General features: G+C 37.1%; 1 protein-coding gene across 2 annotated transcripts in view; it reads right to left on the bottom strand.

Moving 5' to 3' along the window:
* Positions 1-23,422, bottom strand: part of LOC129757440 (ras-related protein Ral-a) — an 88,940-nt gene that overhangs the window by 4,156 nt on the left and 61,362 nt on the right. For both annotated transcript variants that reach the window (XM_055754668.1, XM_055754676.1), the window contains exons 2-4: positions 20,737-21,904; positions 5,634-5,794; positions 5,397-5,571 (exon numbers count right to left, since the gene is read on the bottom strand). In XM_055754668.1, coding sequence (XP_055610643.1) covers positions 5,397-5,571; positions 5,634-5,794; positions 20,737-20,889 — 489 coding nt within the window. In that variant the 5' untranslated portion in view covers positions 20,890-21,904. The remainder of the gene's footprint in view (positions 1-5,396; positions 5,572-5,633; positions 5,795-20,736; positions 21,905-23,422) is intronic.

The following is a 23,422-nucleotide window of genomic DNA, read 5'->3' as shown; positions in this document are numbered from 1 at the left end:
CAGCTGCTGCCAGTTGTCCGTGGAGATATCTCTGGCTCGTGTTCTCACGTTTTGCGTGATTCTTTTTTGTAGCAATAGGAGTCCTCCACCAGCAAAACCGATATGGGCATGACTCCCGCTACAACGCATGCAGCCTCCGACGAAACAGTGCGTTATGATGACCTGCAAATTCATTCGCCTTTGTACACTGTTCAGCTTCTGCTGGTTACACTGGATGTTAAAACTAGGTTTCAAGACCCAAAGATTGACGAAACCACACTAGAAATTATCCTCCGCTGACTACTTCGGATCCCCGATTAGTTCGCTAACATCCTCGTAAGCTGTTACCGCCTTCTTGGCCACACTTTTTTTTTTCAGGATTTTCATCCTTTAGGATGATTCATCCTTTTCTTGGCCACACATACTCAACGTGGTTTTTAAAGCAGCGCCAGTCGTCAATCATCACATCTAAATATTTAAGCTCGCGCTTTGTTTCGATAGTACATGATCCAACTGTAATCCTGCCTGTTTGCGGTGAAATCAGGTGTGATACCAGGACCATCTCGGTTTTGTGGTGAGCTAACTGCAAACTCTTGGAGTGCATTCAGTTCTCTACCGCTTCTACAGTCTTTGAAGCTCTTAGCTGGACGATTTCTGTTGAGTAACCCGTCGCTAGTAGCACGACGTCGTCGACGAAACTAACCAACTTTACTCCCTCTGGTAGGCATTTTTATGAGCGAAGACGACATCGCTGCCCAGCTGACACATTGGAGGCGTTGCGCACGTCCAGTGTTACTTCCGCACAAAAACGATCCCCTTTTCTCTTCTTGAGTCTCGCTTTATCAGCCGTTCCGATGACAGTTCGAATGGCGTCGACTGTACAACGCCCTTTTGAAAAGCCGAATTGAATGTTGGACAATCCGGCTTCGTCCTCGGTGTACCGCTGGATACGATTCAAGATCACCTTTTCCAGAACCTTTCGAACCGTATCCAGTAGGCATATTGGTCTGCATGCTAATGGGTTCCCTAATGGCTTTCCTGGTTTGGGCAGCAGAACCAGCTTCTGCTGTTTCCAACCCTCTGGAAACATCCTTTCCTCAATACGAACGATCGGTGACGATCGGAACATTTCGGGAAATTCCTTAATCGCGGTCTAACTGCAATGTTCGGGATACCACCTGGTCCCGGAGCCTTTTCCAGCTGAAGGGAGTTTGCGATGTCGCGCAGTTCTTCCAACGATATTAACTCCTCCACGATCGTATCCCAGTCATACGGGACTTGCAGCCAACTATTGATATTATGTTGAGGGAATAGTTCTCTCGTTATTTCCCTCAGTTCGTTAGGGCACATTTCACATTTCGATTTTCCTAGTCCACCAATAAACTGGTGGATGTGAGTTTTTACGATTTGCTCTTCTCGACATTGCTGCATCACAAGCACGTGTGAGTACTTTTGTCAGATTTTCAACCGACAAGTTAGACAGGTTTTGCTCCCACTTCAACACCTCGACAAAGACATTCCGGTCAAATTGTTTTGTCCTCCAGCGTCGTTCACCTACCATTACCTCTCCTCTGACTGACTGTGCACTCTTACCCTCACGATAGCGGATTGCAAATTGGTCGCTATGAGTGTAGTCCTCGCTTACCCCTCAATGACTTGTCCATCTGGGACTAGCAAATGTCCAAATCCATCTTTAAGGTAGGTCCTATTATTACCTATTATTAGTATAGACTCTGTCCTCTGGCTTCCGTGGAGAACTATTCTATTCTTGGGCCCACGCATTGAAATCCCCCGCGATAATAACGGGGCTTCGACCTGTCAGCACCTCAACTATCTTATCCATCGTAGCGTAGGGATGCTGGGCTGGTAGTTCCACCTCCTCGTGCTCCAAGGCGGAAACGTGTCTGCAAGTCCGGCGTATTGCAGATGTACGGCTAAGAGAACTATCACTAAACCCACTAGAGGGCGTCGACGGGTCTGGCAAACCCGCGCGGAAGAAGTGGTGCACCCAGGTACTTAGGTACCAGCACTCGGGTGTGAGGGTGAGGGTCCAACACGCGTTCAGGGGTTAAGGCCCTGAAATGCGGACGTGACCGAAGGGAGAGCGATCGCCAACTCGTTTTGCGTTTCGGTGGGTATAGACCCGACTCGCAAAATGAGTAGATGCGCAAAGTGGTGGCCAATGGTGGGTCAATCACTTAGGGACGTGTTAAACACGTCAGTGCCAGTGAGGTATGCCAGGAGGTGTCAGGGTTCGACACGCGTTTCGAGTGCGACCTGATGAGACGGTCTACAGCTCGATTTGCGCTTCGGGGTGTAAAGCACCCGACTTGGAAATTGAGTAGTTGCACTGAGTGGTGACTTAAGTCGACACTAGAGAGTTCGGATGAGTCTGAGTCCTACACGTGGCTTAGGAGGCTCGCCTCCTGACCCGCGTGTTCGAACAGAGAAAGTGTCCTCGACAACTCGCTTTGTGTTTCTGGACTTTCTGGACTAGATCCACAAAGTTAGTAGTTGCACTGAATGGGATCCTCTTTTAACACGGTGAGATGTCGGTTCCTAACTCGTCAGAGGAGGGGTTGCGCATCGAGTTGTGTTAGAATGAGGTATTTGCTGAAAGAGGATTCGGAAACGAGTACTGCCTTGGAGCGCATTAGCGCGAATTGACCTCTCACTATTGAAGTATAGCGTGTCAAACAGTTCGAGGTGGGAACAAAGGTCAGTGGCCCCAGGTGGACTTTATGGCGTAGGGGGTACAGTGTTCGTTAGCATTGTATCATGCGTCGTCCAATTGTACCCATGGACCCAGAGTAGCAAACTGGGGGGACGCGGTGGCTCGCCGTGCCTTGGAATGCAATCCGTAAAAAAGATTTACCACCTGCGTTAACAACTAATAAAAAAAAATTCATCGTAGCGGTAAATTTCGCCAAGGTCCACTTCGGTGGAGCATAGCAGCTATAGAGAAGATCCCATTGACTTTGACTATCACGAAGTCTTCCTCGTTTGATGTGACCACTTCTTGTAGGGGAAACTTTTCTGTCCTCCCTAATGCGGCCAGATTGGCACTATCGATCATCCAATTTGGGCCATTCAGGGCTCTACATATAATAGGGGTCTGCTACTAACGCTATGTTTAGCTTCTCTTCACAGTGGTTGAAGTTGATTTGGATAACTTCAAAGCCCTTGGTATCGCTGCTAGCGCCTTTTGGTAGGCAGAGAACCTTGGGTTGCCATGTACACGGTCACGAGTGCAAATAAGACACTTCGCCGGCTTACTGCAGCTAGCCTATGTGACCGGATTACCCGCACCTCCAGCATAATCCTCGTCTGTTAACTCACTTGCAATCAAACGACTTGTGATCGTAATCCATGCATCGAAAGCATAGCTCTGGTTACTGGGAGATGGTTATCTGACAAACTGACCATCCCACCCTTAGACGCCAGCACTCGAGTGCTGCGTTGGCTGCTCACAATTGCAACCTGTGTTCCGGATTTGGGAGGACCCTGTCTCAATCGGATCGAAATCGGATTCTCGCCGATCTTACACTGGTCGACTAGTGCTGTCCTGACTTCATTTTCTGTCGTAATTTCGTCGAGGTTTTTGATACGGATGGTCACTTCGTGACATAGCGCACGCACCTCCACCTTCCTGCCTAGAACTTCCTCCGCTAGCAGCTTGAAGGATGCACTTTTTGTATCTGAACATCGTTTCAACCAGCAGATGGCAGTATAACTTTGGACCATTTTCACGGAAGCCGGTTAGTGGGGGGCCACGGTCTGCACGCACTGTAAAGGTGGTAAAATTAGTCAAATAAAACAGAATCCCGTAAGATCAATCCGGAGACTACCTAAGGAAGCGAATATTTCGAGTTCTTCCATGCAACGATTGTTCAAAGATGACTTGAATGCATTATAAAGGGTAAGATCAAAGCGCCATTTGATTAAATAACGAATTAAAGCACTGCGACTTGAGCACTCGAAGCGATTGCTGTCTAAGTTGAAGAATAAAGAACTTCATCGCCGTTGTAATCAAGAGGCGCTTCAAAGCAAGACTCGGGAACAAATATGGAGATGGATTGGGCACACGCTGCGAAGAGATAAGAACGAGATTTGCAGAGAGGCGCTTGACTAGAATCCAGATGGGCATCGAAAAAGAGACAGGCCCAGAAGCGATCGTACTACGATTTTCGTAGTACAGTAATTTCTTCGATTGATCAGACGGACATCGTACTGTAGATGGGCCATATTGAGCCTGAAACCGGTCGATAAAAAAGGTAATTTTGAATCCTTTTTTTTCGTTTGTAAGAAAGTTAAATGTCGTGTCCTGAAATACGTCGTGTGTTAAATGTGTAGGGAATTTCTTACGTTGGCACAAATCCGCTTAAAAATGAGTGAACCAGTAGCTCTTGGCGGCGTAGCCTAGCCGCTGAAATCCGCACAGTTGACAAAAACCTTTGGCTGGCAGAAAATCAAGAAGACGCTGGCTCCGGATCGCCAGCAGTGGAGATCTTTTATCTCGGCCCAATGCGTCGGGCAAACGGCGCCGGACCATTAGGTAGGTAGAAACAAACTTTCATCTTATTCAAATTCGCAATATATTATTAATTTATCACTAGCAGTTAGTATTTGAAGCGTTAACGAAACCACCAAACCAGGCACCAAACACTACAAGCCATACCGGTGTTGATACTGTTATGTTCAGGCTTGGCAAAACTCATCGTCATGAGGCGTGAAGCTGTGACTGTGAAGCCTCTTGGTCCGTCAAACTCAATTGACTGTTCCTTAACGACCAGTCACTTCGTTTGCCAGTCATTCAACCCTCAGTCGTTTGAAGCTGAAAAATTTTCATAGTCAGCATTTACCAATCGCATTCGAACGAGTCGTCGACCGAGCTGAAGACGAAAAAGAAACGCATTTATTATTATTGTTACTCCTGCCAGCAAGCCGAAGACGACCGAAGACGAAAAAGAAACGCATTTATTATTATTGTTGCTCCTGCCAGCAAGCTCGTTTTCAGTTTTTTATTGCTATTGTTGCTCTCTGCCAGCAAGTCGTTCAATTAGTTGTACCTGCCGTCAGCAGCCGGTCGAAGTGTGATGAGATTTGCCAGTCACTCTCAGGAGAAATGTTGACCATGTGTAGGAGCTTCGCCAGTCGATGATGGAGAAATGTTGATTGTTGTCGTGCTTTATCCGTCATGCGAAAAGTGAGGCTCCGTCAATTGAGAACAGTGCCAGTCGTTTGATGAAACAAAACTAGTCGGGTCAAGCGTGACGGGCGAAATTTACCAACACTGGTTATGTTTTCAATCTCAAACCACCCAAAACAAAAAAAATAATGTATGTTAAAATAGCCCAAACCAAAGCCAAACGGTACCAAAAAAAAAAAAAACGTGGATCGGTCACACCAAAACTCACCTTGTCCACATTCTCACGCGTCTTCGCCGAGGTTTCGACGTATGGCACTCCCCACTGTTGGGCCCGACCTTGGCACTCGGCCAGTGGCACTTTCCGTTTGTCGTTGAGGTCGCACTTGTTGCCGACCAGCAGGAACGGGATGTTTTCGTCATTTTTCACGCGCAGTATTTGTTCCCTAAAATTTGGAAAAAAATGTAAGTTCAACTGTTCATGTTTAGATTCAATCCGAAAACTTACCGAAACTCTTGTGTTGCCTGAAAACTGTCGTCCTCGGTGATCGAAAAGACGCACAGGAACCCTTCACCGCTACGGAAGTAGTTGTCCCGGATGGCGGCATAGTCCTCCTGGCCGGCCGTGTCCAGGATGTCGATCTGTACCTCTTCGCCGTCCAGTACCACCTAGAACAATCGTTAATTTTAGGATCTTTAAGATTAAATTTTCAATATTGATTATAAGAATTTTTCACATTAACAGTATTCAAAGGTTGAAATACCATTAAAATCCCATTCTTCATTTTGCATTCATTTTGCAGAATTTTTAAGTAATGTTTACATGAGTAAATTTGAACTTTAGGTTTCTATGGGAAAATTTAATATTTTGTACTGAAAAATCAACATTTTTTTCTTCTTCTGTGGAACCGAGCCTGCTACAAATTTTTGAAAAAATATACGGAAATGGGAATAACACAACCACTTGAAAGCGTATTTTTTCGAAACAAGCTTGGCTCCAAGGGTCCAAAAACAAGCTTGTTAATCATATCAATGCAATGATTTGATGTATCTTTACATTTATTATTTTGATTGTATTTACCAACTCTCTGATTGTTGAAATGTGAATGAAAAACACTTGTATAAAATCTGACACCTTTTATTGGTGTCATTCACAAGTCGTCTTCACTATCGCTATCGATGTTATCGTGTTGTATAACAATGTTGTCAATTGACGCGATATCATCTTAAAAGGAGAAGGCTTAAATCTGAGTATTTTTACATTAAATCAAATATAGTGACAAAATCGGGTCAAAAAATGTGACAAAATCGGGAGCAGACATAATCGGTGTGTGACAAAATCGGGGATTGACTTCATATATAAAATGGATTTCTGTCTGTCTGTCTGTTCCCTATGACTCGGAAACTAATAACTACAGAGCCGATTTGCGTGAAACTTGGCAAATATTGGAGGCCAGGAAAGGTTCCTATCATGGTTTGAGACCCCTCCCCTACACAGGAAGGAGACGGCCCCCAAATAATAGACAAATTTTTCCATAACTCGAGAACCGATCAAGCAAATGGTAACAAATTTGGCATGGGAGGGTACTTGGATGCGATAAATATTCCTACGATTATTAGAGACCCCTCCTTTTTCAGTAGGGAAACAGGAAAGAGGGAGGGAGGGCTCTCTTACAATTTGATACATAGCTCAAAAATTATTCAAGCAAATGGTAGCAACCAACAGGAAAACAAATTTGGCATGTGATGGTGTTAGGGTACGAAAAATGTTTCAATCAATATTTTTCACCACTACATTCTTCAAGTGGGAAGATAGGAAGGGTGGGAGGCTCCCTTACCATTTTTTGCATAACTGAAAAACTAATCGAGCAAATGGAACCAAATTTGGCATGGGAGGATGTTTGGGTACGATAAATGTTTCCCTGAATCTGTGATATCCCTCCCCCTTCCAGTGCACACTGGTACAGAACATCAATCTAGCGGAACTAAATTAATAGCGCCTAGCAAGGCCGGATTAAGGGGGGGGGCAAAAGGGGCAATTGCCCCCGGGCCCCCCGGCTCAGGGGGCCCCCCGAGGGGAAAAAAAGTTTTAACATTCCTTTAATCATACTACTTCAATTTCTACAAATCTATGAAAAAACTAGAAAATCGGAATGAAAATTTGGAATATATCTACTAAAAGGGCCCCCGGGAATAGTTTTTCTCTTGAATAAGTTAAGGGGGGGCCCTAGAGTTAGCAGTGAAGAAGTTATCCTGCATGTTGCGAGCTAAGAATATCATATCTCGGTATTGAATTTGAAAAATTAAATTGTGAACCGAATTCGTAACAAAAATTAAGAAGAATATGAGGCAAAACACCTAAAATTTTATTTTTTCTATCGAAACATGTCAGTCGGAATATTCTGTACAGAACAGGAAAAATTTAGAAAAACATCTCCTCATTTTCATTGCATACAAACGTCTTGCAAAATGATAATGTTTATCATTATTTTAACTTTCCAAGTAATGCTTACTGCACAAATTTCGCCAAAACTGTCTCACTGTGCTAAGAGAGAACAGAGAAACTTTATGAAAAGCATTTCAGAATCTTACCCGCGCAGTATCCGGGTGAATACCAGGTATTATTATTATAACTTTTCACTTTTCGATCATTATTATTGAAATTTCCGTTGGTTTATAAATTCTTAACCCTTTTCCCTCCCAATTTTTGAAAATAAATTCTTAAAAAAAAACTGTAGTTGTCTAAATTGGACCAATCAACAGTACAGATTTTCTTTATTGACTGTCCATCGCTATTTCGGTCTTAGGCTGATGTCATGCTGAAGCAACTAGCAACACGACCTTCAACGCAACGTTCACACGACAAACCAGCTCTCATTTGATCTCCATGGAAAAAGGGCAAACCTGTCATACTGGTCGCTTTGTAAAGCGCGACAAATCTGATGCCAGTGTGTTTGGTAGCGCGACTAGTAGGAAATCCAATGGGAATATTGTTTTTTTCTCGATTTGAAGCAGTGATTCCGGGTTTTAAGCACAATAGTACGAAGATCTGTCCGAACTTGTGATAATAAACTAAAAAATATCTGAATCGGCGAGAAAATTTTCATGAATTCTTAGTTCCGGCAAAAAAACAAGGAATTTTGTCGGTTCAAATTTCGGCATTCTTGCAATCCGGGTCGTGATTTTTGATGGCTCCCGAAAGAAAGGAGACGATTCAAAGCATTATCAGCTGTAGAGAAGTGATGATTTGTAGGGAATTTCAAAGCGACAGGTCGCGCCAGCATGCCATACCAATGCGTTGCAACGCTTTCTTAGTGGAACGTTGCGTTGTGTTGCGTTGCTAGTTGCTTCAGCAAGACATCAGCCTTAGACTTGAAATTCGCAATGAAACATTTTCAACTGATTTAATCAAAATTTTATCATCTACTGAAGTCAATATCCTGCAGTCAGCACAGTATTTTAAAAATGATCACTCTCGAATTATTATAAAAATGATCTCATAGTTAAGTTGCAAATATCATTGAGTGATTCTCTTAACATGAATATTTAAATTTTTTTAATCTTATCTTTTCCAGATTCAATTTATTGAGATTTTCAAGTCTTCTGTTGTTTCTTCAGCTACTGAGGTTCAGTTTCATGTTTTTTCTCTGAATTTTGAGAACTCAGGATCTTTTTTGAGGTACTAAACTCATTTGGATTCCTTATCTGACTTTTTCAATGATAGCTGATTCTGTGTTTGAACATTTAATCTCGAATATGATTTTTTTTTCAATCGATCATTTTTGCACTTATACCTCCTTGGCTTTGGGGGCATCGAATGAAACTTCTATCACATTTAGAATAACGAATTGGTAAAAAAAATTATCTGACGAGAATCAAATTCATAAACATTTCATGATACGTTTTTTGTGTTCCAAAGATATTAAATTGAAATTCACATTTGGTGCAATTTCTGTTTTGGCTCTGAATGCAACTTTAAATCTCTTATTTTTATTTAATTCATATTTTGTTTCTTAAAACTTGATTTGAAATTACAATTTGATTTGAGACACTGAATTTTGGTTCTTAATATAACATGATTAAAAGTTTTGAATTCTTTAACTCTTATATCTGTATCTCTATGGAAATTTGTTTATTTTTTTAAAATTTTGTATTCAATGTTTCAAATCTTCATGATACTTCCCAATTGTCATGAGGTAAATATTTCTCGATGAATCACAAACCAGATGATCAATGATGAAATGGAAATCATTTAAAATATCTGTTCGGTAATGTTTCTAAATCATAGAATTAAATTCAGCATTTTGCAGCTCAAATCTAAGCTTTCATTGTTTAAAAATGTCTTAACTCTTCCGCAATGTTTGCACCTGATTAATTAACAATTTTTTTTAAGGTACCAGAAACTATCTTCTATGCAGACGACATGGCAATTTGAAGGCTGTAAACTGAGCTCATATCCAGTTCTTTTACACGTTTAAAATGTTTTGTATTCTCTGGAATTGCATTTGAAAAAAAATCGAATCATAGGGGCCCCCCGAGATAAATTGCCCCGGGCCCCCCGATGGCTTAATCCGGCCCTGGCGCCTAGGGATGAAAAGATAGACTTTTGATGTCTTCGACAACATTGCATAATTTTACAAGGCTCATACTTTGAAATAAAATATAGAATCGAGGGGTCCACCAATAGCAAGATAAAAATGCTAACTTTTTTGTTAAGCATTTTAGAGCTTTGGTTTCTTCTACAAAGTTGTTTATCTTAACAAAATACATAACTTTGCTGAACAAGTCAAAGTTCTACAACTTCATTCTAAGGATTTACTATGAAACTAAGAAAAATACCTTGAAAAAACAGTTTTTTAAATCTGAAACGTTGTAGGTAAGACAAAACAATTTTCAGTCTTCGAAACAAAGTTGTAAAATGTTAAGTTCTACAATCGTTTAGAACATTATGATGTGTTTTGAAATTGCTGAAGCGCTGTAGAAAGCATTTAGTGTAATATATTAACGATTTTCAAAGGAAATTTTATCGAATTGCGCAAATTTTCGCACTATCAGTGGATTTTATTTTTGGTGTTAAGAGGAATCATTACCATATAAAACTAGCGTGGAACTCGGTGGAACTCGTAGCAACTTTAAGATTGAAAATCGAGTATTTTGTTCACAAATATCACTTTTTAGACACTTGTTTTTACAACATTTGCTTCGGTCAGGTGTGGTGTATGTGAACGTGTTGACAGCTCTGGTTTCAAAATAGTCATAAATCCTGTACTCAAATTGAATACAATACAACGAAAACTTATTATCTCAAAAGTGTTTTTTTTAGGTAAATAGAGCCAAAATAGGCCTGCCACCAGCTACTGAAAGCTGAAAGCTAGTTTACTTTTGGAGTTAAATAACTTTCACGTGTTGGTACAGTTATCATTTACATAATGATGTACTAGAACAGATTCTATTAATAAATTTGAAACGGAAAACCGGTTAAATCATCTAATTATCTCTTATTCTCAAATTCTGCAAGTTAATTGATGATATTTGTGAACAAAATACTAGATTTTCAATCTTAAAATTGCTTCGAGTTCGCTAGTTTTATATGGTAATAATTCCTCTTAACACCAAAAATAAAATCCACTTTGGCTGATAGTGCAAAAATTTGCGCAATTCGATAAACTTCTCGTTAATATATTACACAAAATGCTTCCTACAGCGCTTCAGCTATTTCAAAACACATCATAATGTTCTAAACGATTGTAAAACTTAACATTTTACAACTTTGTTTCGAAGACAGAAATTTGTTTTGTCTTACCTATAACGTTTCAGATTTAAAAAACTGTTTTTCAAGGTATTTTTCTTAATTTCATAGTAAATCCTTAGAATGAAATTGTAGAACTTTGACTTGTTCAGCAAAGTTATGTATTTTGTTAAGGTAAACAACTTTGTAGAAGAAACCAAAGCTCTAAAATGCTTAACAAAAAAGTTAGCATTTTTATCTTGCTATTGGTGGACCCCTCGATTCTATATTTTATTTCAAAGTATGCGTCTTGTAAAATTATACAATGTTGTCGAAGACATCAAAAGTCTATCTTTTCATCCCTGGGCGCTATTAATTTAGTTCCGCTAGATTGATGTTTTGTACCAGTGTGCAGTGAGAAGATAGTAAAAGGGGGGACTCCTTCACAATATTTTTACAATAACCGAGACTATTCAAGCAAATGGAACCAAGTTCAGTATAGGAGGGTGTTTGATTACGAGAAATATTTCTATGATTATTTGGGACCCCTCCCTTCTTGGAAGAGAGTAATTCGAGCAAATGAAACCAAATTTGGTATGGAAGAGTTTTTGAGAACAAAAAAGGTTTCTATTGATATTTGGTACCACTTTCTCCTTCCAGAGGAAATGGAAAAAAAGGAAGGGGCTGCTTTACATTTTTTTGCATATGGGATAGCATGTGATATGAAAAATGTTTATATGATTATTTGAAACCCCTCCATTCTTCCATTGCATTGAGGATACAGGAAGAGAGGAGAGAGGCTCTTATAAAAATTTTTGCACAACTCGAGAACTTATCTAAGAAATTGAACCTAATTTCATATGAAAAAGGATTAGGGCTCCAGAAATGGTTCTATTATTATTTGAGAGATCACCCTACTTCTAGTGACAGGGTGGCCACAACTTTTCATTAAGAAATTTCCGGTTTTCCCAGACAAAAACTCAAGGTTTTCCAGACATTGATTGTCCATTTTCGTCGGCATATAGCAACATTTTCAACTTATTTTATTGATTTGGTTGTTTCATAACAATCAAATATATGATCACTTAGACGAATTCGATTCTATTTTAAGGTTTTCATCACATAAATGAGAAAAAACATCCTACACAAAATCGTTATGGGATTTTAAATTATGTTTACAAATTTTTTGATGTGTTACAGATACAGATATCAATTGTATTACGACAGCTCACAAAATCTACGTCTCTAGAATTTGAAATTGTTCTGAGGACGTTCAATCATGCAACTCCCTTGTCACAGTAAATTCTTAAACATTTTGTTTTCAGCCGTTTTCACAGTCAGTGACTAATGCATCTTCAAGAGTTATGTACATTTATGCAAAACATTTATCATACTGATCACAGAGGATTGTTTATAATTGCCTATGTTTTTCAAAACACGGGGCAATTACGAACACTTGTTACTTGGCATTTTTGATTATCTAAACTTATCTTCAATGTTTAAAATACCAATAACCGTCAAGGTCTTGGAAATAAACCATTGTACATAACTTTATCAGTTTCCTAAATCTGTGTATATGAAATTGTATGGACCAGATTCCTTGTCCCTTTGTGAATACAAAAAATTCGCCATGGCTAATTAAAGGTAAATTTTTAAAGATCACAAATCGAATCTCGACGCAGTGTTAAGATTCCTCTAGAAATATTGCCAACACTTAAACCTTTTCCGTAACAAGAATCTAAACAGTGTTCATTACTACCTCTATTAACCTAGCTAATTATTAACACATATCCGAAGATTTTCAGAAGAACTTGTCTTCTGATAAAGCTAAGTTTTAGAAATATATTATTAAGAATTGAGTACAGATTTGTTACTTGTTGAAAAAGTCAATATTTGCAAAAAAAATCTTATTAAATTTTTGAATCGTTACTTGTATTTTATGCAATTCATTGCTTAAAAAATTAACTTTTAGACGCTGAAAAACATTATCGAAAAGCGATAATTTTTAATACAAACTATTTCTTGCCTGCAAAAGTACAGTCCATGATCTACTTCATCAAAAATGTTCAGTCATTTCGCATAGTCTTAGACATGTAGTTATTTGCAAGATACATATTTGCAAAAATTGACCATTAATGGATTTCTAGAGGATTTCTCAAATTTTTATAAATGTGTGTATGCCACTCGTTGAAATAAACTATTTTTTCAGTACTCGACGTAATTATCCAACTCAGAAGCCCCGTTGGATGAATTTACCACTCCTGCTAAAAAAATAAACTTTTTGCAACTTGTTTCAATGAATAACTAGGTAATTGGAAACCATTCACCAAACATTGTTTTTGAATCTTGAATTCTGACTTCAAAAGTTTTTGAAAATATGGGCAACAAGTTACAAAGCCTTTATTAAAAAGTTTAACATTTCTACATCCTCTACTACATGCGACTCTATATTTGGTTACGATCTTTTTTTTAAATACTTTTTGCATGATTTTGTACTTTCAAACATTGCAAACTATATTTATAATTAAAAAAAAACTGATATCGTAAATTATTTTAACAATTCAAATTATTGAAAAACAGATCTGTTTTTTGGCAATTAAAATATTTCCATCAAAAAAATTCTCAACGTTTTCATTTCTCAGTTTACCATGCAGAAAAATGTGGAGTTGATTACAGTGAAAAAGCAACAATTAATTGTTCAACATATATTTTTATGCAGAGTCAATTTCTCGGGGTAATTAGAATAACTGTTCCGGTTAATATTAGAGTTATCAAATATATTGTAATGTTTGCTTGAAAACAACCCCTGTATCAGGAAAATAATTTTTATAAACTTCTTCAAACACAATCTAAGCTAAAACTCATTTTAAGGATTTATGAAAAACAAGTTGAAAAGTGGACAAATAAGGTTTTAAAAATCAGAACAAAAAAAATTTCAGAAACCATGAGCTGAGTTATAAAAGCGAATAACAGTACGACGATCGCTATATAAAGTCCACTGCGGAAGAGCGAAACGCCAAAAGTAGCTCGAAACGTTTAGATCAACTGGCATGTAATTTTTGTTTTAATTCTCGCTTAAAAAAAGTCGATGAAAACAAAAAATATGTTGTAAAATGCAGATTACAATAAAACATGATATGTACATGTTTTCAAATCTGTAAATCCTTTGTTTCCCAAATTGATTGTGCTGTCCTGAATTCGAATCATTTGTTGGATTCTGTCAAATCTAGTTTTGGTTATATTGGGTATTGAAACTTAAAAATTATTAAGTTTTGAGTAAAAGCATCATTGATAACTAATAAACCGACAAAAAAAAACAAAAACAGATTTCGAATTTACCGAATCTAACAGGTTTTGAATCCATTTGATAGAGGATTAAGATATCATTGAAGAACATTTATGAGCTTTCGATATCAGAGATTTAAATTCTATTTACAACTTGGTTGAAGACTAATTAAATAAATATTTGATTCATTTAGATTCATTTTGATTAATAAAATATTCCGAAATATCCTTAAATTCTCATATTTCACAAGACTGTGAAAAATAAACTTAAAGGACGCCTCAGTTTTCTCAAAAGTTTCAATTATTCACGGTCTTCGTAAAGTTGATCATTGATCCGAAATCTACAATTTGAGTATATCAGAAAAGTTTTAAAATGTGGCTGAAAAATTTCACCCCCCGGACAAACGAAAGAACGTCAATTTGGTGGACTTAAAGACGAAAAGAAATTCAAGGAATTTTTTCCCTAAGATACGTCACTCAAAACACTAATATGTATATTTTTAGGAAAGTACCATGTAATGTTAAATCATTTTAAGATTGACAAAGTGTCTTCTATCGCCATGAACACATACTTATAAAAAAAAGGATCAGGTTGGAAAACAGTTCATTCGAAATTTTCGCAAATTTTTAAAGGAATCTTAGCACATTCAAGCTTTAAAAAGTGTAATTTGAAATTTTCTGGATAAATTATGACCAATGATCAAAAAAAGTTGATTTTCCAAACAGTGCATTTGATATGTTTCCTTTTTAACGAAGTAAATTTTGAGCGATGTCAAATTTATTATTATTAAGCTACAAAAACACCGAATCGTGCATAAAGATGATTGTCTTGTGTTCAATTTTTAAATTAAATGCTATCACTGGAAACTTATAATATTAGCATCTGTAGCATTTCCATTCGAAATTTAACTTTAATTTGCTTGATTATATGTGATTGATAGTTAAAAAAAAAATTGTTATAATGTGCCATACTTGAACAAAATTTAAGAGACTTTTTGAATTCCCCATCTCATTCTTCGAGGCAGATTTGAATTCTAGGTTCTGGTAAAATTAGTTAATTTAGAGGTGGTTGAAGAGAAAACAGAAAATAGTTTGAAATTTTCAAACTTATGATACTCTTCTTACACATTTTTGAACTATTGAATTCTGACTTGGAAATTGAATTTTGATTTTTGGATTCAATCCCTGATTTTGGAACTAAAACTAGATTTTGATTTCATTTTGTAAATTTTCCCGGTTTTGGGACTGGATTCCCGGTTTTTCCCGGTTTTCCCGGTTCAATTTTCAATTCCCGGTTTTCCCGATTCTGTGGCCACCCTGAGTGAGTACATAGGAAAAGAGGTGGGCCCAAAAACAATTTTTTTCGCATAACTTGAGAATTAATCAAACGAATGGAATAAAATTTAGCATTGGAAGGCATTTGGGTATGATACATGTTTCTATGATTCTTATAATTTTTGTTATGATCTTTTTTGAGTGATGTTTCTCGGTGATTTTATAGAGGAAAATTAGGCAGTTTTTTAACGTTTTCGGCTAACTTGTGTTCTTTCATCATCAGAAAAATACCCCAATAACATCATCGATTTCAAATATCGAACGACGGTCGTTTAGGAAACAAGCGACAACAGAGTTGTGAGTTCCACCATTCGTGTGCATCACTTTAGTTTTTATCATACATTGATTAATTATTGTTAACATTTTTCTAGAAATACAGTTTTTTATCTAATGATGGCCGAACACAATTAGACCGAAAACGTTGAAAAACAGCCTAATTTTCCTATATAAAATCACCAAGAAACATCAATCGAAAAAGATCGTAAGTATTATGGTGATCGAAATCAAATACATATATTTTGGTTGTATCGCATAAGGACTCATCAACCAATGGAACAAAATTTGATATGAGAAAGCTTTTCAGTATATACGAAAAATTGATTATTTGATTAGTATGATTATTAGAAACGCCGACCTCCTTCAAGTAGTGAGGGATAGGAAGGAACAAGGACGGAGGGGACTCCCATACAACGTAAACAATCGTAGAAAATTCAGAAAATACCCATTCCCGATCAGGAGAGCATATCAAAATAATAACTAAAACGTATCTCACCAAGATCAGATTTCAGTTATAATTAAGTACTCAAAATTTCGATTTCAAGTTTCTCCAATCTGGATTATATCTTATTCTGATTTACAGACTTGAATGGGGTTGAGCTCATTTCAATGATAATAATTTGTTTCGGATTGTCCTAAAATAAAATGATTTTATCTAATTTTGATATTGCGATTTTTTTCTCGCGCTAGAGTTTTCACACAAAAATTTCGTCAATCTCCAATTTCGCTCTACGATTTCGCTGTTTTCTCTCACCGTCAAATGAGTATGCCTTTTGAAAACGAGAACTATCTAATCAGAGCAGTCATGCCATTCCAAATTGGAAACAAAACGTTTGAAAAAATCATGGAACTTTTTCGAAATTTCAAGGAATTTTTTTTAATATTGTGAAACTTTGCTTTAATTATACCTTATATTTTTTCTAGATTAAACAAAAGGTTCGCATTTACAACGAGGAAAGGTTGGTAAAAATGGACCCACTATTAATATCCATTATTCAAATTCGTTAGTTTGAATTCAATTGTGCTAAAATCAGTGCTTTTTTCAATTTTTTTTCAGTATCAAGTATTATTGAACTGTTTTCAGGAATCGTAGCTATTACCTACTATCTCTGAGACAGCGACGTGTATATCTCGAGAGTTTTCTGGGTCGAAATAAGGCTGTGATTTTGCAAGGGGCGAAGTTAAAGTAGAGAGCCTGGCAGAAGAGTTGAAGACATGCGGCAGACTCGGCATCGACCCCAATCTCAACCACTTCTGAACCATGTTAATGATTCCTTAAAGCTTCTCGCAGATTATTGTAACAAGAAAATAAAACTGAAAGAATAATCTTTTATTTATTTTCAAAATCAAAATGCTGAAAAACTTTCAGAAATTCCTTACAAACTTTTTATGGCAGCCGGTCGAAGAATAGCTTGGAAATGGACATGGTTTCTCTCCAAAAATAAATATGTTGTGTTGACTTTCAGACGTTTAACTCTTTCCTTCCCATGAGGTTTTTCACGTTTTAAAAATAGAAATATTGATTTACAACTAAAGTTCTAAAACAAAAGATGCATAATTTAAGGCTACTTTAATGATCCATACGATAAATTAGGGTTTTGAGGTGGATCATAAATGCTCCATTGGGAAGATAGCAACAAATAGGGTGTAAATGAAAAACAAGAAATAATTGCAAAAAACATGGAATTCCATTACCTCATTGATCAGAAACTAAAACGATCCTGTTTGGTAAAAAACTTCATTGGTATACCCATCCCTCGATGGTCTATTTATTGAAATATTTGAAATTTTCATTTTTGCCTTGAACAATGGCCGCCATGACACTTTTCGCCAGGAAAGGTAAACATGCCGTTTTTTGAAAAAATCACGAACTTTTACAAATATTTCGAGACATGTGGTCATTTTAGAAGATGAAATAACTATCTTGAAGCGAAATTTTTTTATACGGCATGATTTTCATGAGTATTGATGAAAAGCTCCGCAAGAAGAAAAGTACGTTTTGTTCCCAGTGTATCACCAGTGATCCACTTTACTTACTCGAAAATTTATATGTTTTAGTTGAAATCTAAGTAAACCATCATTTGATTCTGCTTGCATAAGCAACCTTCTGCACGTCAGCATTTTTATTTGAGGAAAATACTAAAAACTCATCAAGTTATTGAACAACAAATGATGACTTGATTTAAATTCGAAAAAAATCCGACTTTTTTAAGCTTTTGATCTGCCGAGCAAAATCTAGCGAATCGATTTTCTTCAAATTTCGTGCAATGTTTCTTCACTCATATCTACACATTCGATTAGAAAATGGTGTTGATCCAAAGCGCCCAGTTCAATTGCGAGCTGTGCAAAGTTGTGGATCACCTGTGCTACCATGGGAAGGAAAGGGTTAACTAGGGTCTTGATACGGACTTTTTTGTTACTTTGTCCGGATATTGACTACTTCACCAGTTGTACGGATCGGACGATCCGAACATTTATGTAGATTTGGGATATTTGACAGTCTAGTGTGATTCACTGAAATTTCCCTAAAGAAACGTCGTCACATAGCAAACTTGTCAACGGATATATGTAAACAAATAACTCAAGAACGTACAAAACAAGGTGTTAACCAAGGTTCTTAGATACACTAGGTTCTCCGACTTTCACAGTAAGTAGGCGAGGAGTGAGCGGGGCTCTCAATGAGTTTGTTTATTTTTTGCTCAGCTTTGTTGGTAAACAAACTTCATGAGTTCCGTATAGTTGCATAGCCTACATAGCCAAAATGGCTGAATCGGGAATTCGTTATTCGGGAACACCTCCTGAATATATACCCACCTTGTGTATGTAAATTTTTTACCGATCGAAGAATATGCAAGCGAATCTAGTTATTCAAGAAAATTACAAAATACGTACAACTTTTTACGAAACACGGACTGCCGCTGGAAGCATAATTGTCACATGTTACATTTTGATGTGTGAGGTATTTTGATGTCTACCGGCTTCGTTGCGATGAATATTTTTATTGTTTTTAATAAATACATGTTTTTAGGAGTGAACATGATGTTTCTATCAAAAAACGGCAAACAAAAATTTTGAAACTAGTCCTCCACCCGATCAGGAGAGCATATCAAAATAATAACTCAAACGTATCTCACCAAGATATTTACATCTGATTCAGTTATAATTAAGTACCTACTCAAAATTTTCGATTTTAAGTTTCTCCAACCTGAATTATATCTTATTCTGATTGACAGACTTGAATGGAATTGAGCTCATTTTCAATGATAAAGATTTTTTTCGGATTGTCCTAAAATAAAATGATTATATCTTATTTTTATATACGTACAACTTTTTATGAAACACGGACATCGAAGTCAACGGCCCAAACCGCAAATTTATGAGTTTCACTCAACAGATCCATAAAATTGAATCTCATTTTTGGAAAACCAAAAATGGAGCATGGTTTTAGCAAATAATGTGTTTTATTGACATTAAACTAGAAATTTTTCTCGAAGCACTCATATCTTGATAAGTTATAAATTTGATAGGTTTTGTTCTGCCCAATATCAGACTATGCTATCTGAACGAGATATAATCTTGAACGGAGCATATCTAAATTGATATAATTTAGCTATGATCGCATAGATTTTTTTTTATATAATTTAAGATATTTTAACATCCTACGAGTACTGAATAATAACTCATTTAGATGGGAAAAAATAAGTATAAAAATATCTCATCTTGATATAATTTAGTTGTTTCCTCCTAATCGGGTTGTGACACCCCAAAACAGTTGGAACTAATGGTAAAATGAAATTTGAATAAAAATGAAGACGATTGATTCCATGAAACTATGGATTGTGAGAAGTTTCCGGATCAGACAAAAGCTATCATGCCTTGAAAGTAAAAATTGGTATCATTTTTCACGAACAAAGGTGGTACAATGCTAAAATATGAGTCTCACTTTTCATATATGTACGTATATCTCGATAATCCCAAGTGCAGGTTTCACTGAAACCTTAATGGTGCCTTGTTTAGCCAACGTTTTGAAACGAAATTTGAAGGCATAATGACGCCACTTTACGGTGTAATTTACTGCTAAAATTTGGCATCTTTGTGCTTCCAAAATTCCTTTTAAAAAGAAACTAAACGAGGTATCAAAATACTTTATGTGAAACCAAAATTTAGTAGAACTGTGCTATCCGTATATAAGTATATAAAAAATGAGCGCCAAATTTGATCATTATACCACAATTATACCGAATTTCGCAAAAAGACATAATAAAAAAATGGGAAAATTTTACAATAATGTATGATCGAGTTGTTATCATATACGCAACAACAGCAGTAAAAAACCGGCTTCTGTTATGCAAACAAAAGAGGTTACGATATTCGTGATACACATTGATGTTAATTAAATTGCCTTAAGTTCTGCAACTATTAGTCAATGTACCAAATAATGCTCTAATTTTGATCTAACTTTGTTTCATCTATGAAAGTGAATGAAATCTTAATGATGCCTTATCCAGCTGTCGTAGCAAAATCAACACCTAATTGTGCTATCATTGCCTTATTTTGAAATTTACCAGTTATTTTGACTGAGCACGGGCCGAGTTTCCTTGGCAATTTATTTTGCTTTTCAAAAGATTAATAGAGATTCAGAATTCATGAAAATTCATATTTTTGCGAATTTTCAACACGTAGTGTGTTTAAGATATATAAAACATAGAAAGTGTTCAACCATAAAATAAGCATAACTTCAAGATACCTTCGATCAGAAGGAAATTATTATTTTTTCTATACATTTTAAAAATTTCACTGCCCACTTTGTTGAATTATTTTTTTGTTTCGACTAGGTTGTGGTGCGCTGGGTACCTACTTATTAACAATGCTCACCCCAATTTGAACGGACTGGAAGCCCATTCCAAAATCTATAGGTACCTACTTAAAACCAATTGAGAGAGAGCACATCAAAAACAAAAACAAAAAACATGAAGAAACACCTCACCTTTTTCCGGTAGCTGTCGGCTTTGGTCGGTTCGTAGTCTTCCACGAACTCGTCATACATGAACTGCAGGGTGAGTGCCGATTTGCCAACGCCACCGCTGCCCACCATGATGACCTTGTGCAGTGCCGGTCCCGCGGTCGGTTTCTTGGACATTTTTGCCGGTGTTTTTGCTGTACAATTGCAGTAGTAGTAGCAGTAACTTGTAGTAGTTAGTTGTTAGTAGAGTGATGGCTATCACAGATCTTCGATCTTCACAACACACCGCGGTGCAGTCAGCACTGCAGCAACAGAACACAAAACAATACAATACACACTCGGTTCTTTCCGGTGGTTGTCACACTTCTAAACTCGGTTGATTTATGCTGCAGTTCGCTACTCTACTCTTCGCTCTAGGTTGCTTCGGATGAAGATTGAGGTAATATATTTCCACCAGTAACAATTATCACGTTCCCGGTAACACTATCAAAGTCCGCTAAACGGATACAGATTCCTACACTAGGTACACTGAACACAGACGAGAAGCTTTTGCAGCGATTCAAATCTCTAATATCGTACGTTTCGTTTCTTATCTTCCAGGTTCTTCTCTGACGGCGACGGGGCGTCGTCGTGATGGGTAACAAAAATTATCACTCAATGACCCAATCACAACGTTCACACATACACAAAACAGATTCTACCTTCGCAATCAGCAAGCGCTATTGGCCGTTTTTTTATTTGGTCTGTCTATCTTTCTAGCTATCTTCCTAGGAACCGGATTTGAGCCGGAACCGTGTGATTCAATTGTCGATCGACAGTTATGCCGACTTTGGCGTTTTACGGGGTGTTTCGGGGGCTTCTTCTCCGCAGCTCACGCAAATTTTTCATCAGCCTAATGGCGTCATCATAACCATCATTCGTGTCGGTCTCATCAACAGCAACAATCGTGACAATCGCACGACATCATCATCATCGTCGTCGTTGTTGTTGGTCCATCATCATTGGCTGGTTCCTCCTGCTCCAGGTCAGCTAGCGGCAATTGATGCGGTCACGAGGGTCCCTCGATAGCTAAATTGTTGCCGCATACAGCAGGTCATACAGATCCCGGGGTAGTCCAATGTATGTTTAATATCTCTGGACAACCTCCCCTCTTGCGAGTGCGTTTCTGTGGGGCGCTCTCGAGTCTCGAAATCTGCAAAACAGAACAAGCGAAATCAAACGATTAGTTTTTTGTTTGGGCATGGGCAGACAGCAGATAGGTTTAAATTTGCGTCGATTAATTTGCGCTATTTTTGGATGATCCGTCGAGATTTAAGCTGGAAATAGTTTGTTACAGGCCCAGCTCAGCTCATGGATAACATATGGTTTGCATTTCTTCCCCTGGATGTAGAACCACCAAGTGGCTAGCATAGCGTTAACACTTGAAGATACTACATATTCGAAACACAAACATACAACCCCGAACGGTTTACGTAAACCATTTGGAGTTTCTGTTTTGTTTTTGTTTTTAAGACTTAATTTAGTTTGGTGAAATATTCGTTTGTGTTAAGAGGAAGGGCAATCGAAAGGGAAATCTAATATTATTCAAGAATGGCGTTTCGAGGTTGAAAATTATGATTTTTACTAAACACATGCCTTTGAAAACAAATAAAGGTTGATTGGAAATTGATCAAACAAGGATGAAAATAAATTTGTCGACCAAATGAAATTATGTATTCTGTTGCATATGTAGCAGTAGAGTGCCCCAAATGACCCGACTTTAGAAAAAGTTATACGCTACAGCCTTAAATTGATCCTAGGCCTGGAGTTTGTATGGAATTTTAATACATTTTGTTCTGTAGAAACATGAAAATCCAGTTTTTCTTTAGTTACCTTCGGTCAATTTCTTTTGAATACGGTTTTTCTTAAAGCCCAAATTATGACCAATATTTCATCGGAAGACTGTATTTCGATTAGAGTTAAGAGTCTGGCCCAAATTTGGCATGAGATCTTGTGCTAAGCATAGGATCAATTTTAGCTTGCACCACATAACATTCAACAGGTTTTGAATTTCTCACACAAATTTGGAGCTGTCTAATATACGTATTTTAAAACTTTTCCAACCCTTTCACAAAGTTTCATACAACTTCCTTAGTCACTTTCGTATTCGCTTATGTTTTTTTGTTCTTGGGATTTTCATCCTCTGGGAACGAAAAACTGCTGCTTGATCTTATGGAGTACAGTTATGATCGGTTAGTAATATAGTGAGCGAAATAAGAATAGTACCACTATGTGTTTTGCTTGTTAAAATATGAATGATTTAAAATCACGAAAATTTTCTTCTACAGTTTGTTCTGAATTGTTCAACGGATAAATCGAGCATAAGTTTACTTTTTTTGGACGTATCAATTGGCGTTGAGGACCAAAAATGTGAAAAAAGGGGTGCGAAATAAGAATAGTACCACTTGAGTTTTTCAACAAAAACAAGATTATTTTAAAAAATTTATCGTGTAAAAGTGAATAATAATGCTTCTACGAATTATTTGAAAAGATAACTGCATTTTTAGGAGTTTTCTAGAATGGCGAAGGTTTTCAAAGGTATTAAAAGGGGGTTTTAAGAGGTGCTCCTCTAGCGTTAAGAAATTTGATATTTCAGCTGTAATTCTTTACCAGACTACTTACTTTCTTCATTAAAATGACGTGAAATGAAGAAACAAATATTAGGGGTTTA

The sequence above is a fragment of the Uranotaenia lowii genome, chromosome 1, assembly GCF_029784155.1.
Source record: "Uranotaenia lowii strain MFRU-FL chromosome 1, ASM2978415v1, whole genome shotgun sequence".
Lineage (NCBI taxonomy): Eukaryota > Metazoa > Arthropoda > Insecta > Diptera > Culicidae > Uranotaenia > Uranotaenia lowii.
The sequence above is the reverse complement of the archived record's forward strand: the minus strand, read 5'-3'. Positions and strand labels throughout refer to the sequence as shown.